The sequence below is a fragment of the Babylonia areolata genome, chromosome 3, assembly GCF_041734735.1.
Source record: "Babylonia areolata isolate BAREFJ2019XMU chromosome 3, ASM4173473v1, whole genome shotgun sequence".
In the NCBI taxonomy this organism is placed as follows: domain Eukaryota; kingdom Metazoa; phylum Mollusca; class Gastropoda; order Neogastropoda; family Buccinidae; genus Babylonia; species Babylonia areolata.
In genome coordinates, this window is record NC_134878.1 from 24,646,702 (window position 1) to 24,659,201 (window position 12,500).

Genomic DNA, 12,500 nt, shown 5'->3' on the forward strand with positions numbered 1-12,500 from the left:
TTTAATTCACCACTCGGCTGTTGCGTTGATCTAAACAAGAAAAATCAACATAAAAAAAACACAACAACAACAACACCAACAACAACACATTGGTTCACTGATGAAGGTTTTGCAACTCCCCACCAGCTATTCCCCGTTCTATACTCTGTTTCGCTGGCCCCAAAAAATTCTAATTCGCAATTCCAATCAATTGTGCAACGTTTCGGCGACTGAACTTCCGGCCACGCCACGACCAGCCCCGGTGAACTCCCTTTGCTGTGTGAACTGAGCAAACTCGGGTATCTGGGAACCGCATCCAGACGAGATGAACGAACCCCCCCCCACCGATATCAGGAAAATCGGAAAATGTCTGACGGAAAGACCACACTCGATCCCTTGCAGACAAGCAACATTACTGTTTATCATCATCATCATTATTATAATTATCATCATCATCATCTATCCCCTTCTCTTTTAGGTATAATGACAAAACATTCGAATGATAAATGTGGAAAACAACAACAACAACAACAACAAAACAAAAAACAACCCCAAACCCAACAGATTTAACGGAGGGAAGCAGCGCTGGTCAAGCCATATCAACAAACGCACTTTCACTTAGTGAAGCCCCCCGCCCCCACCCCGTCCAAAAAACCACCCCAAACAAAACAAACAACAACAACAAAACAACACCCTGATATTCAGAAACCCAAATTTCAATGCAAAACGTCATCCCCTTCTTTGCATCTGTCTTGCGCGTCGTCATAACCCCACCACGCTAGATACATACACCAGTGTCAGCTCTTTAACTGAATCACAAAACACACACACACACACACCACAACACACACACACACACCACAACACACACCACACACACCACAACACACACACACACACACACACACACCACAACACACACACACACGCAACCCTCTCCCTCCTCTCCTTTCTAAACTAATGCACACACACACACACACACACAAGTGGTTCTGTTCAACATCAAAATCCACCTCTTCCCCCCACCCCCTCTCCCCACACACATACACACAGAAAAAACACACACACACCACACACACACACACACACACACACACAAGCCCATCCACCCACACACACAAAACAGAAAAAAGCTCTTCACCCGTACCCCACTCCACGTTACACCAACATCCAACCATGCACGTGCAGCATGCAGTGACGTCACGTTAGTTACCCCCCCCCCCCCCCCCGCGACCCCCCCACCCCGTCCCCCTACCCCTCACCCTCTCGTTAGTTGAAACCGTGGCTGTGGTAATTCTACACCAGTTTAGAAAGCGAACACAACGCACACACAGCGAGAACATGGGTGTGGCAAAACTAATTGTGAAAGACACGACATGCAACGTAAGTGAAATAAAATAATCATACTGAAAGGAGGAGGAGGAGGAGGAGAAGAAAAAGAACAACCAACAACTATTCTCATTGTGCTGTACATCAGCTATCGTGTATTACATAAATCGTACTCCTAACGTCTCCTTTGTTCCATTTGTATCATTTCAAAACGACCTATCTGGGAAAAAAAAAAAAAAAAAAAAAAAAAAAAAAAAAAAAAAAAAAAAAAAGAAAGAAAGAAAAAAGAAAGAAAAAAGACTCAAAGAAAAGAAGAAGAAGAAGAAGAAGAAGAAAAAAAAAACAACCCCAGAGAAGCCAAACCAACCAGGACAACAACAGAACTGCCATGTTTTGTACATAAAAATATATTATTTTATAACTGGTGGTTGTGGTGGTGGAATGCATGGGTGGATGTGTGTGTGTGTGTGTGTGTGTGTGTGCGTGTGTGTGTGTGTGTGTGTGTGTGTGTGTGCGTGTGTGTGTGTGTGTGTGTGTGTGTGTGTGTGTGCGTGTGTGTGTGTGTGCGTGCATGCGTGTATGTGTGTGTGCGTGCGTGTGTCCGACGCTTTTAGAAATGCTTGCACTGTGTTTGAAAATCTTTTTGAATGAAATATCCACCCCCCCGCCCTGCCCCCCCTCCAGCCCCTCCCCCCGTTTTTTTTGGTTTGTTTTTGCCTTAACAGTCATCATAATTCACACACACACGCACACGCACACAACACACACACACACACAACAAGCACCGCTATTTGAGCTCAAAGCAACAATGTTTCATGCATTTGCACAAACTGGTTTGGACCCGGAGAGACCTAAACAAAACTTTTCACAGTTGTGACAGGAGAAGAAGGGCATGTGGAGTGAGAGAACGATGAAACTGATGACTGGAGAACAGCGAGAGAGAGAGAGAGAGAGAGAGAGAGAGGGAGAGAGAGAGAGGGGGGAATGGAGGGAAGGAAGGAGAGAGGAGGATAGCGAGGAAAAGAGAGAGAGGGGAGAGAGAGAGAGAGAGGCGGGGGATGGAGGGAAGGAAGGAGAGAGGAGAGAGAGGGAGAGAGAGAGGAGGAGAGAGAGGAGAGGAGGGAGGGAGCGAGAGAGAAAGGGAGAGAGAGAGAGGGGGAAGGGAGAGAAAGGAAGAGAGAGAGAGAGGGAGGGAGAAAGGAAAAGAGAGAGAGGGAGAGCGAGAGAGGAGGGAGAGGGAAGAGGGAGAGGGAAGAGAGAGAGAGAGAGAGGGGGGGTGGGGGGAAGGAAGGAGAGAGGAGAGCGAGGGAAAGAGAGAAGAGGAGAGAGAGGAGGGGGGAGGGAGCGAGAGAGAAAGGGAGGGAGAGAGAGGGGGAGGGAAGGGAGAGAAAGAGAGAGAGTAAGGGAGAAAGGAAAAGGAAAAGAGAGAGAGAGAGAGAGAGAGAGAGAGAGAGAGAGAGAGAGAGAGAGAGAGAGAGAGAGAGAGAGAGGTGAGTTTGGACAAAACGACAAAGAAATTCCAGTTAACCGAGATAATGAGATAAGTAACTTGAACATGCTGTGTTTTTTTTCTTTCTACCCAGCCCTGAGGCATAAAAAAAGAGAACAATATGAATAAATAATAGAGAAACAGAGATAGAGACAGAGGGAAAGAGAGCGAGAGCGAAAGAGGGAGAGAGAGAGAGAGGGGGGAGGGAGAGAGAACGAAAGGAAGGAAGGAGGAGAGAGAGAGAGAGAAAATAACTTCAACATGCTTCCCCCCCCCCATCCAGCCATGGAGCATAAAAAAAAAGAAGATAAAGTATAAATAACAAAACGGAGAGAGAGAGAGACAACGAGAGTGAGATGGAGAGGGAAAGGTGGGGGAGGGAGAGAGAAAGGGAGCGAGATAGATAGATGGCGAGAGAGAGAGAGAGAGAGAGAGAGAGAGAGAGAGAGAGAGTGGGAGAAGATAGACAGAGAGAGAGAGAGAGAGAGAGAAAGAGGGTGTGTGTGTGTGGGGGTGGGGGGGAGGGGGGGATTGGGGGGTGGTGGTGGTGGAGAGGATGGAAGAGGATTGAAAACAGCTCGCCAGAATCATGCATTGTCTACCGTGTGGTTTTTCATTCGCGTCAGAAAAAAAGCGTTTCCATTTACGTCCTGATTTTGCTTGGTCTACAGTGTTTGCTACATTGGCAACGAAAGGCAATATTCTTTCTGTTTGTAGTTTCTTAATTTTTTATACACAAAGATTCGAACGAACGCATTTCTTGTCATAACGGATCGAAAAAAAAAAAAAAAAAAAAAAAGAGAGAGAGAAAAAATGCTCGGGGGAGAGAAACTGAAAAAACACACAAAAGAAAAAGGAGAAGAACAACCACCACCACCACCACCACCGAACGCATGCTCTAGTTTTCCATTTGTCTGCAGACACACACAAAGAAATCAGACACGTCTCGATCAGAATCATCGCCCCTCCCTCTTTCTATGTTACACATGTTGACAGACAGACAGACAGGCAGACTGACTAACAGAAAGACAGCCCCCCCCCCGGTCGCCCCAGCGCGGCTCATATACACACTACCTGAAAAAGACCCGGCCTTCAATACCTCAAACAACATCAATATCCACGGCAAGACTAAAACCCAAACAAAAACCACCACCACCACCACCAACAACAACAAACCAACCAAAAAGACAACACCACCAGCACTAAACTATTCACTTTGTGTCAAAGCTGATAGTTTTCCCACAAAAAACCCCAAAAAAAACCACGAAAAAAGACAAAGAAAAGAAAAAAAAAAAGAAGAAAAAAAGAAGAAGAAGAAAAAAAAAAAGAAAAAAAAAAGACCCAGATGCAACGCACGCGCGTCTCTCGTCTCTGTCGTCGTCAGCAACTGCTGCTGGCAGGGGACGCAGGGGACGGAGGAGACCTCAGCTGCTGCTGCTGCTGCTGCTTGTCCTTCTCCTCCCCCACCTCCTCCCCCACAGTGCCCGCAGCAGCGGCGGACGTCCTCAGCTTGGGCGAAGTGTCGCCCACCTGGTAGTTGATGAACAGGTGGCGCCCGTTGTTGTCCGACGGTCGCTTGCCGCCCTCTCCCCCGCCTCCTCCTCCTCCACAGCCGTCCCCCCCCACCCCCCTCCTCCCGTTCAGGACGGGCGTGGTCAGCATGGTACTCTCCGTGCGGGTCAGGCCGGAAATCTCGTGGTGCGAGGCGCGCGAGGCATGCTGGGTGCGCAGAACGTTGCGCAGACGCATGGCTGTCAGGAGATACAGAGAGATGGATGGAGAGGTAGATCGGTAGACAGAGAGATGGATATATAGATAGATCGGTAGACAGATAGGCACATATAGATAGATAGATAGATAGAGATAGATAGATAGATAGATAGAGAGAGAGAGAGAGAGAGAGAGAGAGAGAGAGAGAGAGAGAGAGAGAGAGAGAGATACACACACAAAAGATTCGTTTTCTGTGCAGTCCCGAGTTAACTACTGTTTGAAAATTGTAACACTTCCTTTTACACGCACAAACCTAAAAAAAGTCTATGAGGTGTGTGTGTGTGTTGGGGGGGGTGGGGGTGGGGGGCGGCGGGGGGGGGGGCTTAGTAGGTGGTGTGCTGCATATGTTAAATCATGACAGGCATTAATGAACACCAGGAAGTGACTCAGCATCAGCGCAGGGTCTCCTCTGGCGTGTGGCCTCATGGCGACCTAACACAGTTCCCCGTGGACTGCCGACGCTGGGACTGCGACGGACAAACCCTGGTGTGGCTGTGTACGGGTGTGTGTGTGTGTGTGGGGGGGGGGGGGGGTGTTGGGGGGCTGGATGGGAGGGACTTGGAATGAGAGGCGTGGGAGTGATGCCACTGAAACGGTGCACATGATGGGGCAGAAAAAAAAACAACAAAAAAAGCCGCGTCAAAGCCTTAGTGTCGGCAGATCCACGGGGCCCATGTTGGGGACGTCGTGGTTGTGGTGGTGTCCGCGTCACAGAGGACGCTCACTCACTGTGGCGCCTCCACTGGGCGATCGCTGACGTCAGAAAAGGGGGCTTCGCCGGTGATGTCCTTTTATCGCTGGAACCAGAACTGGCTTTGCTGACCACAGCCTTCATCGGGAAATACAGACATCTGCAGTGCTAATTAAAAAAACACAACAACCCCCCCCCCCCTCACCCCCCCAAAGTACCATGTCCATTCACAGCCACGTGTCATGGACGACACTCCACACCAGCGGTTCCATCTTTACATTTGATCCTGAAGAACCCACCATGGCTGCAACCTTTGTAGCCCCTGGCCTATGGAGATTCAACCTCTGTGATTCAACGGTTTCATCTACAATTCCGCTGGTTAATTATATCCTACAGTCTGACGGAATACATCAATTATCAATTTTTTTCATGATTATTTGAAGATAACTACAATCCTGTGGTAAATCGTATCGCATCATTTGAGGGAGTATGATCTGTCATATTCAAGGATAATTTGAGATCAAGTGTCAAAACTTCAGCCAGCTTCAGACCTGCACGTGACAGTTTCATGCGGATGTGGTTTTCACATTATCAAGCACACAGAGGAAAGATGGCACGCGTGTGACCAACGTACAGAAGAGAAGAAAGGAACATTTACGTGACTGAAAACAAAAGGTTACCGGTCAGAAGGAACTCGACTTTTCACACAGCGGTGTTCTGTGTGGTCTTGAAGGAAAGTCAGTACAAGAGACAAAGAAAAGCGAGATGTGCAGATGACACAATCGCCGAGTCTACAATCATGACAGTACCGAACTATACACTTTATAGCAACACTTTATTGAGGCACACACACACACACACACACACACACACACACACACACACACACACACACACACACACAGAGGCTACGTGCAATAAATCAAGCCATTGTTTATAGCCAGCCGATCACAAGGGGCCAAAAAAACACGTAAATAACAGAAACAGGCGAAACATTGACAAGATTAAATTTCACACAAAAAAAGAAGGAAGGAAAAACACCTTCACGAAATGAAGGCAACAAACACACAGACAGACAGACAGACAGAAAGACAGACCACCAGACAGACAGAAAGACAGACCACCAGACAGAAGAAGGGCAGACGACAGATTTCCCACAAGCCTTTCAAGTGTGCCCCTGCTGAAATCGAAACCTAATTACACCAGGTGAGCTGGAAACAGGATCTCTTCTGACACGGCCCTGGTTTTTGACCCGGACAGATCGCGATTTCTATCGATCTCGAGACTTAATCATCAGCATCATTTTTATTTTTATTTTTATTTTTGGTTAGCTGCCTCATTTGACGCCGTGGTATTACTGTCACGCCGCTGATGTGAAACCTTTCCATGCGGCGCCACATGTGGGCTCGTTCCATCAACGTCACAGCGGCGCCAGTCTAATATATCAGAAATCCCCCCCCCCTCCTTTCCCCCCCATTTATATTAACCATACCTGTCTGAAAGGTGCCGTGCTTGAATCAGTCAATGGACTTGTGATCCAGTGTTCACCAGTGATCAGGGTTCGAGGCCCCGTTTCGGCATGGTGTTGTGTCCTTGGGAAAAGCGCTTTACTCCGATTTCCCTCAATCCACCCAGGTGTGAATGGGTGCATGACTTTGGTTGGGAGAGGTTAATTCAAACAGCGGAGGGAGAGGATTGGGCCCTGCCTTCCTGTGCCCAGCCCTGGACACAGTGGGTATGAATTCACTGCCTTCCTATGCCCAGCCCTGGAGACAGAGGGTGTGAATTCACTGCCTTCCTATGCCCAGCCCTGGACACAGTGGGTATGAATTCACTGCCTTCCTATGCCCAGCCCTGGACACAGAGGGTGTGAATTCACAGCCTTCCTATGCCCAGCCCTGGACACAGTGGGTATGAATTCACTGCCTTCCTATGCCCAGCCCTGGACACAGAGGGTGTGAATTCACAGCCTTCCTATGCCCAGCCCTGGACACAGTGGGTGTGAATTCACTGCCTTCCTATGCCCAGCCCTGGACACAGTGGGTGTGAATTCACTGTCTTCCTATGCCCAGCCATGGACACAGTGGGTGTGAATTCACTGCCTTCCTATGCCCAGCCCTGGACACAGTGGGTATGAATTCACTGCCTTCCTATGCCCAGCCCTGGACACAGTGGGTGTGAATTCACTGCCTTCCTATGTCCAGCCCTGGACACAGTGGGTGTGAATTCACTGCCTTCCTCTGTCCAGCCCTAGACACAGTGGATATAAATTCACTGCCTTCCTATGCCCAGCCCTGGACACAGTGGATATGAATTCACTCCCTTCCTATGCTCAGCCCTTGACACAGTGGATACGAATTCAATGCCTTCCTATGCCCAACCCTAGACACAGTGGATGTGAATTCACTGCCTTCCTATGCCCAGCCCTAGACACAGTGGATGTGAATTCACTGCCTTCCTATGCCCAGCCCTAGACACAGTGGATGTGAATTCACTGCCTTCCTATGCCCAGCCCTAGACACAGTGGATATGAATTCACTGCCTTCCTCTGTCCAGCCCTAGACACAGTGGATATAAATTCACTGCCTTCCTATGCCCAGCCCTGGACACAGTGGATATGAATTCACTCCCTTCCTATGCTCAGCCCTTGACACAATGGATACGAATTCAATGCCTTCCTATGCCCAACCCTAGACACAGTGGATGTGAATTCACTGCCTTCCTATGCCCAGCCACAGACACAGTGGATGTGAATTCACTGCCTTCCTATGCCCAGCCCTAGACACAGTGGATGTGAATTCACTGCCTATGGGAGTGAATTCACTGCTATGGGACCATCAGCCTTTAACTCTGTCCAGGTGGCGGCTCTCTGATGTGCATGCCAGATTGAGCAACGCTTTCTTCAACAACTGAACTATCAGCTTCTGTGATGCGTACTTGTACGCATAGAGAGATAGCAAGTCTATCCACCAAGTCTCTCGTTGGCCTAACGTTCGCGTAGTATGAGCTTCAAGAGATTGTTCGAGATGTAAACCAGGGAGACGACATGTAACAGAGGCGATATGCGGAAAATTTTACGCATGCAAAACTTGAGGCTGCAAAGCTCGTGACGGAAATGCTGATGCAACCCTCGGGGCTTAACTGAACAGCATACGCCACAACGTGAATGTTCACGTGCAAAGGCAAAAAGCACGGATCAGGTGCCAGTTGCACTGCTTGGTTCTAACTTTTTGACAGTTACACGTGACTAAATGCCTTCGTTGACCGAACTACGCCATTGGTCAGTTCCATACGACACACAGTTAGTAGCGGGTTACGACCATACTGGGGTCTTCCGTCGGAGCAATGCACCTGGCTCCTGTTCCTTTAGAAAACTGGTTTTGTTGTCAGTGTCTAAAGCTCACCTAGGCGTTACGGTTGGGGCATAGATACTGCCGTGATTAAATAGGTGTACGTTTTGCGATTCAGTCTTTTGTGTTCTGACCAACTTCATATTGAGGTCATCCACATCTTAACCTTGTGGCGTCGTAGATTACGTTTAGCATCCTGCTTTTAAGTCCCCTTCTTTCTCTGTCTGTATGAGAACACCGTGTCTCCATTATGTGATCTGCTGTTCCACCTTATTTGAAAAAAAGAAGAAGAAAAAAATGCCAAAGGGACTGATCTGATTTCACTGAAATATCATTCCGTGATGATACTGCTACCAACTATATATTTGTTTGAAACCAGTTGTCATTTTCTGTTGAATGAGTCTTGATCCTTCTGGTTAAAAAAAAACAAAAAAACAAAACAAAAAAACACACAACAAAAGCAACTCGTTTTGGGCTACTGTTAATATTCTTGAAAAAGCTATCGTGTAGAAAATTTGGAAATTGTTTGTAACGAATTCGTGCGGGAACAGAAGCACAAAGTGTGTGGAGTTTCACACCTGGTGTTACACTGTCAATACTTTTCTTTGCATCCTTCCAGATCCCCAAGCACAAGCTTCAAAGACATTCACTGGCGTACAACGATGCCATACAAACAGAAGTGCAGAAACAGTGACGAGAGAATTACAGCCATCAAATCCAGGCAGTTAGGAAAACAAAAAGCGAAGTAGAATTTCATACAGATCGAGCAATACAAAAAGATGAAACTTTAAAACCTCCCGACACATCACTGGGCTGCAGAGCAGTCAGCTGAAAGTCATACATGCAGCAAGCACATACAACAAAGAGAACAGCATCAAAGAAGACATCACTGGTGTCGGTAAGACTTCCAGAAAGCGGGGCGGGGGTGGGGGTGGGGGTAGGGGACATTGGGGGTGTGAGGGGCGGCACCAAGAAGATAGAGCCCCCACCATGATTCTCACCATATGTATCCCCCTGCCCCTCCCCCTAGCCCCCCCCCCCACCCCTCCCACCGCCACCCGTCCGTACCGTACCACTAACCCTAAAAAAAAAAACCGGAAAAAAAGACACCAAAACATTCATCCAAAAGGAAAGTTACTCGTAGTAAACCAAGAAGGCATAAAGACAACTGTTGGCACAGATATTCAAATACAAGTGGGGGTCAGCTGCAGACTTTCTGGGACTTCCAAAACATGCATCAACATAAAGATGCCCAGCTGGCATTGTCTCTAAATCAGCACGACTTCCAAAAAAAATCACAAAGTAGGAAGAATTCTGGATCGTACACGAAGTGAAAGAACGGACTATTGAAGAGAGAACGAGCTTCAGGAAAATCGACACACACACACACAAACCCCCAATCAGGACGAACAAAGAAAGCAACAGAAACAGAACATTTCTAGCACAGGGTATTCCGGAAGTCGTGGATACTGTTTTCACGGAAACATCTCTCGGCATTCCCCCTCCCCCTGGTAGGTATGAAGAAGGACTGGTGAGCACTGGGAGGCTGCAGCCTTCAGTTTAAAACACGAAAAAAACCAACTCCCCCCTCCCCCCTCTCCCCACCCCCAAACAAACATGGCAAACAGAATTGTCCATGACCAAATTCTGTCCCAAAACAACAACAACAACAACAAAACGACAACCCCAAAACAACCAACCAAACAAAACAACTACCCTCTTTGTCACACAGACAGACACACACGCGCAAAGAAAACTGAGAAAAACAAAGGGTGGCACCGACCTACGGAGACACATTCTGCCCCCGGCCAGTAGGAACTGGAGGCGGTGTGGGGGTTGGGGGGCGTGGGGGGTGGGTGGGTGGGGGGCATCGGGGTGGTGGTGGTGGGATCGGGGTGGTGGGGAGATCGGGGGTGCTAGTGAAATCGGGGTGGTGGGGGATCGGGGTGGTGGGAGATCGGGGTGGTGGGGGGATCGGGGTGGTGGGAAGATCGGGGTGGTGGGGGGATCGGGGTGGTGGGAGATCGGGGTGGTGGTGGGGGGATCGGGGTGGTGGTGGGAGATCGGGGTGGTGGTGGGGGGATCGGGGTGGTGGTGGGAGATCGGGGTGGTGGTGGGGGGATCGGGGTGGTGGGGGGATCGGGGTGGTGGTGGTGGGGTCCGGGTGGTGGTGGTGGGGTCCGGGTGGGGGTGGTGGATCGGGGTGGTGGTGGGGGGTCGGAGTTGTGGTGGGGGGATCGAGGTGGTGGGGGATCGGGGTGGGGTGGGGGTGAGAGCGGGGAGAGTTTCAGTTCAAACCTCCCGGAGAGAACTCTCCCATCTTGTGATGCAATGCCACACGAGACAGCAACAACACCACAGCACGATACAACGCGTTTCAAGTGAGAGTGGAAGAGAGACCGTGGAAAAGGAACAGAATGGAGGGAACATTACCTTGCAAGGGGTGGGGTAAAAAAAAAACAACACGTCATGTCAAATAAAACAAAATACAAAGCAGTTTGAAAAGCATCCAAAACGGATATCTATACATTTATCACCTCCCCCCCCACACCCACACCCCCCCCCAAAAAAAAACCCACAAAAAAACAACAACAAAAAACAACCCCCCCAAAAACAACAACAACAACAAACAAACCCCACAATAAAAACACTTAACACAAAGCAGGAATGAGAAAAGAGACTGGTCGAGGTACGCAGACAGATGAGAGAATAACTTCGTGGCTTGACACTAGTTTCCTGTCCACTTCCACACACACACACACACACACACACACACACACACACACACACACACACATATATATATATATATATATATATATATAGTTGTTTGCTGAGCGTATTCCAAATACATGTCAACGATTTCACAGCCGACACTAATCAATTGTGGAATAATGAACAGTTAGTGAAAAGTCAGTACATTTGGTGAGCATTAAAAACAACAACAACAAGAACAGCAACACACACACACACACAACAACAAAACAACAACAACAACAAGAAACAACAAAAACAGCAACAATAACAATAGCAGAACAGCCCAGAGATAAAAGTTGTGAAATTTTTTTTTCCCCAGAGGATGAAAAAAAAAAAAAAAAAAATCGAGGAAGAAAAGAAAACATGCAATCACGCCATATCGACGCTCTCTCCTCTCTCTCTCCCCCCCCCCCCGCCCCCCCATTTAAATGATTCATATTCCCCGACACGCATGACAACAGGGAACACTCATTTTTGCCCCCCCCCCTCCCCCAGTCTAACTCCCTATTATCTTTGTCCCCACCATCCCCCTCCACCACCCCACTCCTTTTTTTTTTTTTTTTTTTTTAAACCAAAACTTGTTCAACAATGTCATAGTGATCTATTGCCCGCCAGCCGCAGCGCTTTGTAATCTTTTGAATGATTCAGCTGAAGTGGTGGTTCAGTTGGGGGTGTTAACACACATCGGTGTCCATTATTTGTAATGGAGCATATCACGGAACGGAATATTCCTGCATGGACTTCAATTTCCTGGACAGCCCAAACTCTCTCTCTCTCTCTCTCTCATTCTCTTTCTTCTTTTGAGCGTGTTGTGTGTGTGTGTGTGTGTGTGTGTGTGTGTGTGTGTGTGTGTGTGTGTGTGTGTGTGTGTGTGTGTGTGTTTGCGTGTGTGTTTGCGTGCGCGTGTGTTTGCGTGCATGTGTGCATGTGCTATCTCTTTATTTTTGAATTTGGTGTGTGTATAATATGATATGACAACGGTAGATCGGAACACTTTATATACTAATATTTTCATGTTTGTGATCCTAAACAGCAGTCTAAATAGGCTGTTCTAAATGAAAACGTGAAAAAAAAAAGAAAAAAAGAAAAATGAGTATGTGATTAAGCACTTTCTGAAATTTACAGCAAACGCAAG

The 12,500-nt window shown here is 48.0% G+C and overlaps 1 protein-coding gene across 1 annotated transcript in view; it reads right to left on the reverse strand.

Moving 5' to 3' along the window:
- Nucleotides 1–12,500, reverse strand: part of LOC143280265 (neuromedin-B receptor-like) — a 330,847-nt gene that overhangs the window by 9,663 nt on the left and 308,684 nt on the right. Inside the window, exons 6-7 of the mRNA XM_076584896.1 lie at nucleotides 4,449–4,548; nucleotides 4,154–4,398 (exon numbers count right to left, since the gene is read on the reverse strand). Coding sequence (XP_076441011.1) covers nucleotides 4,154–4,398; nucleotides 4,449–4,548 — 345 coding nt within the window. The remainder of the gene's footprint in view (nucleotides 1–4,153; nucleotides 4,399–4,448; nucleotides 4,549–12,500) is intronic.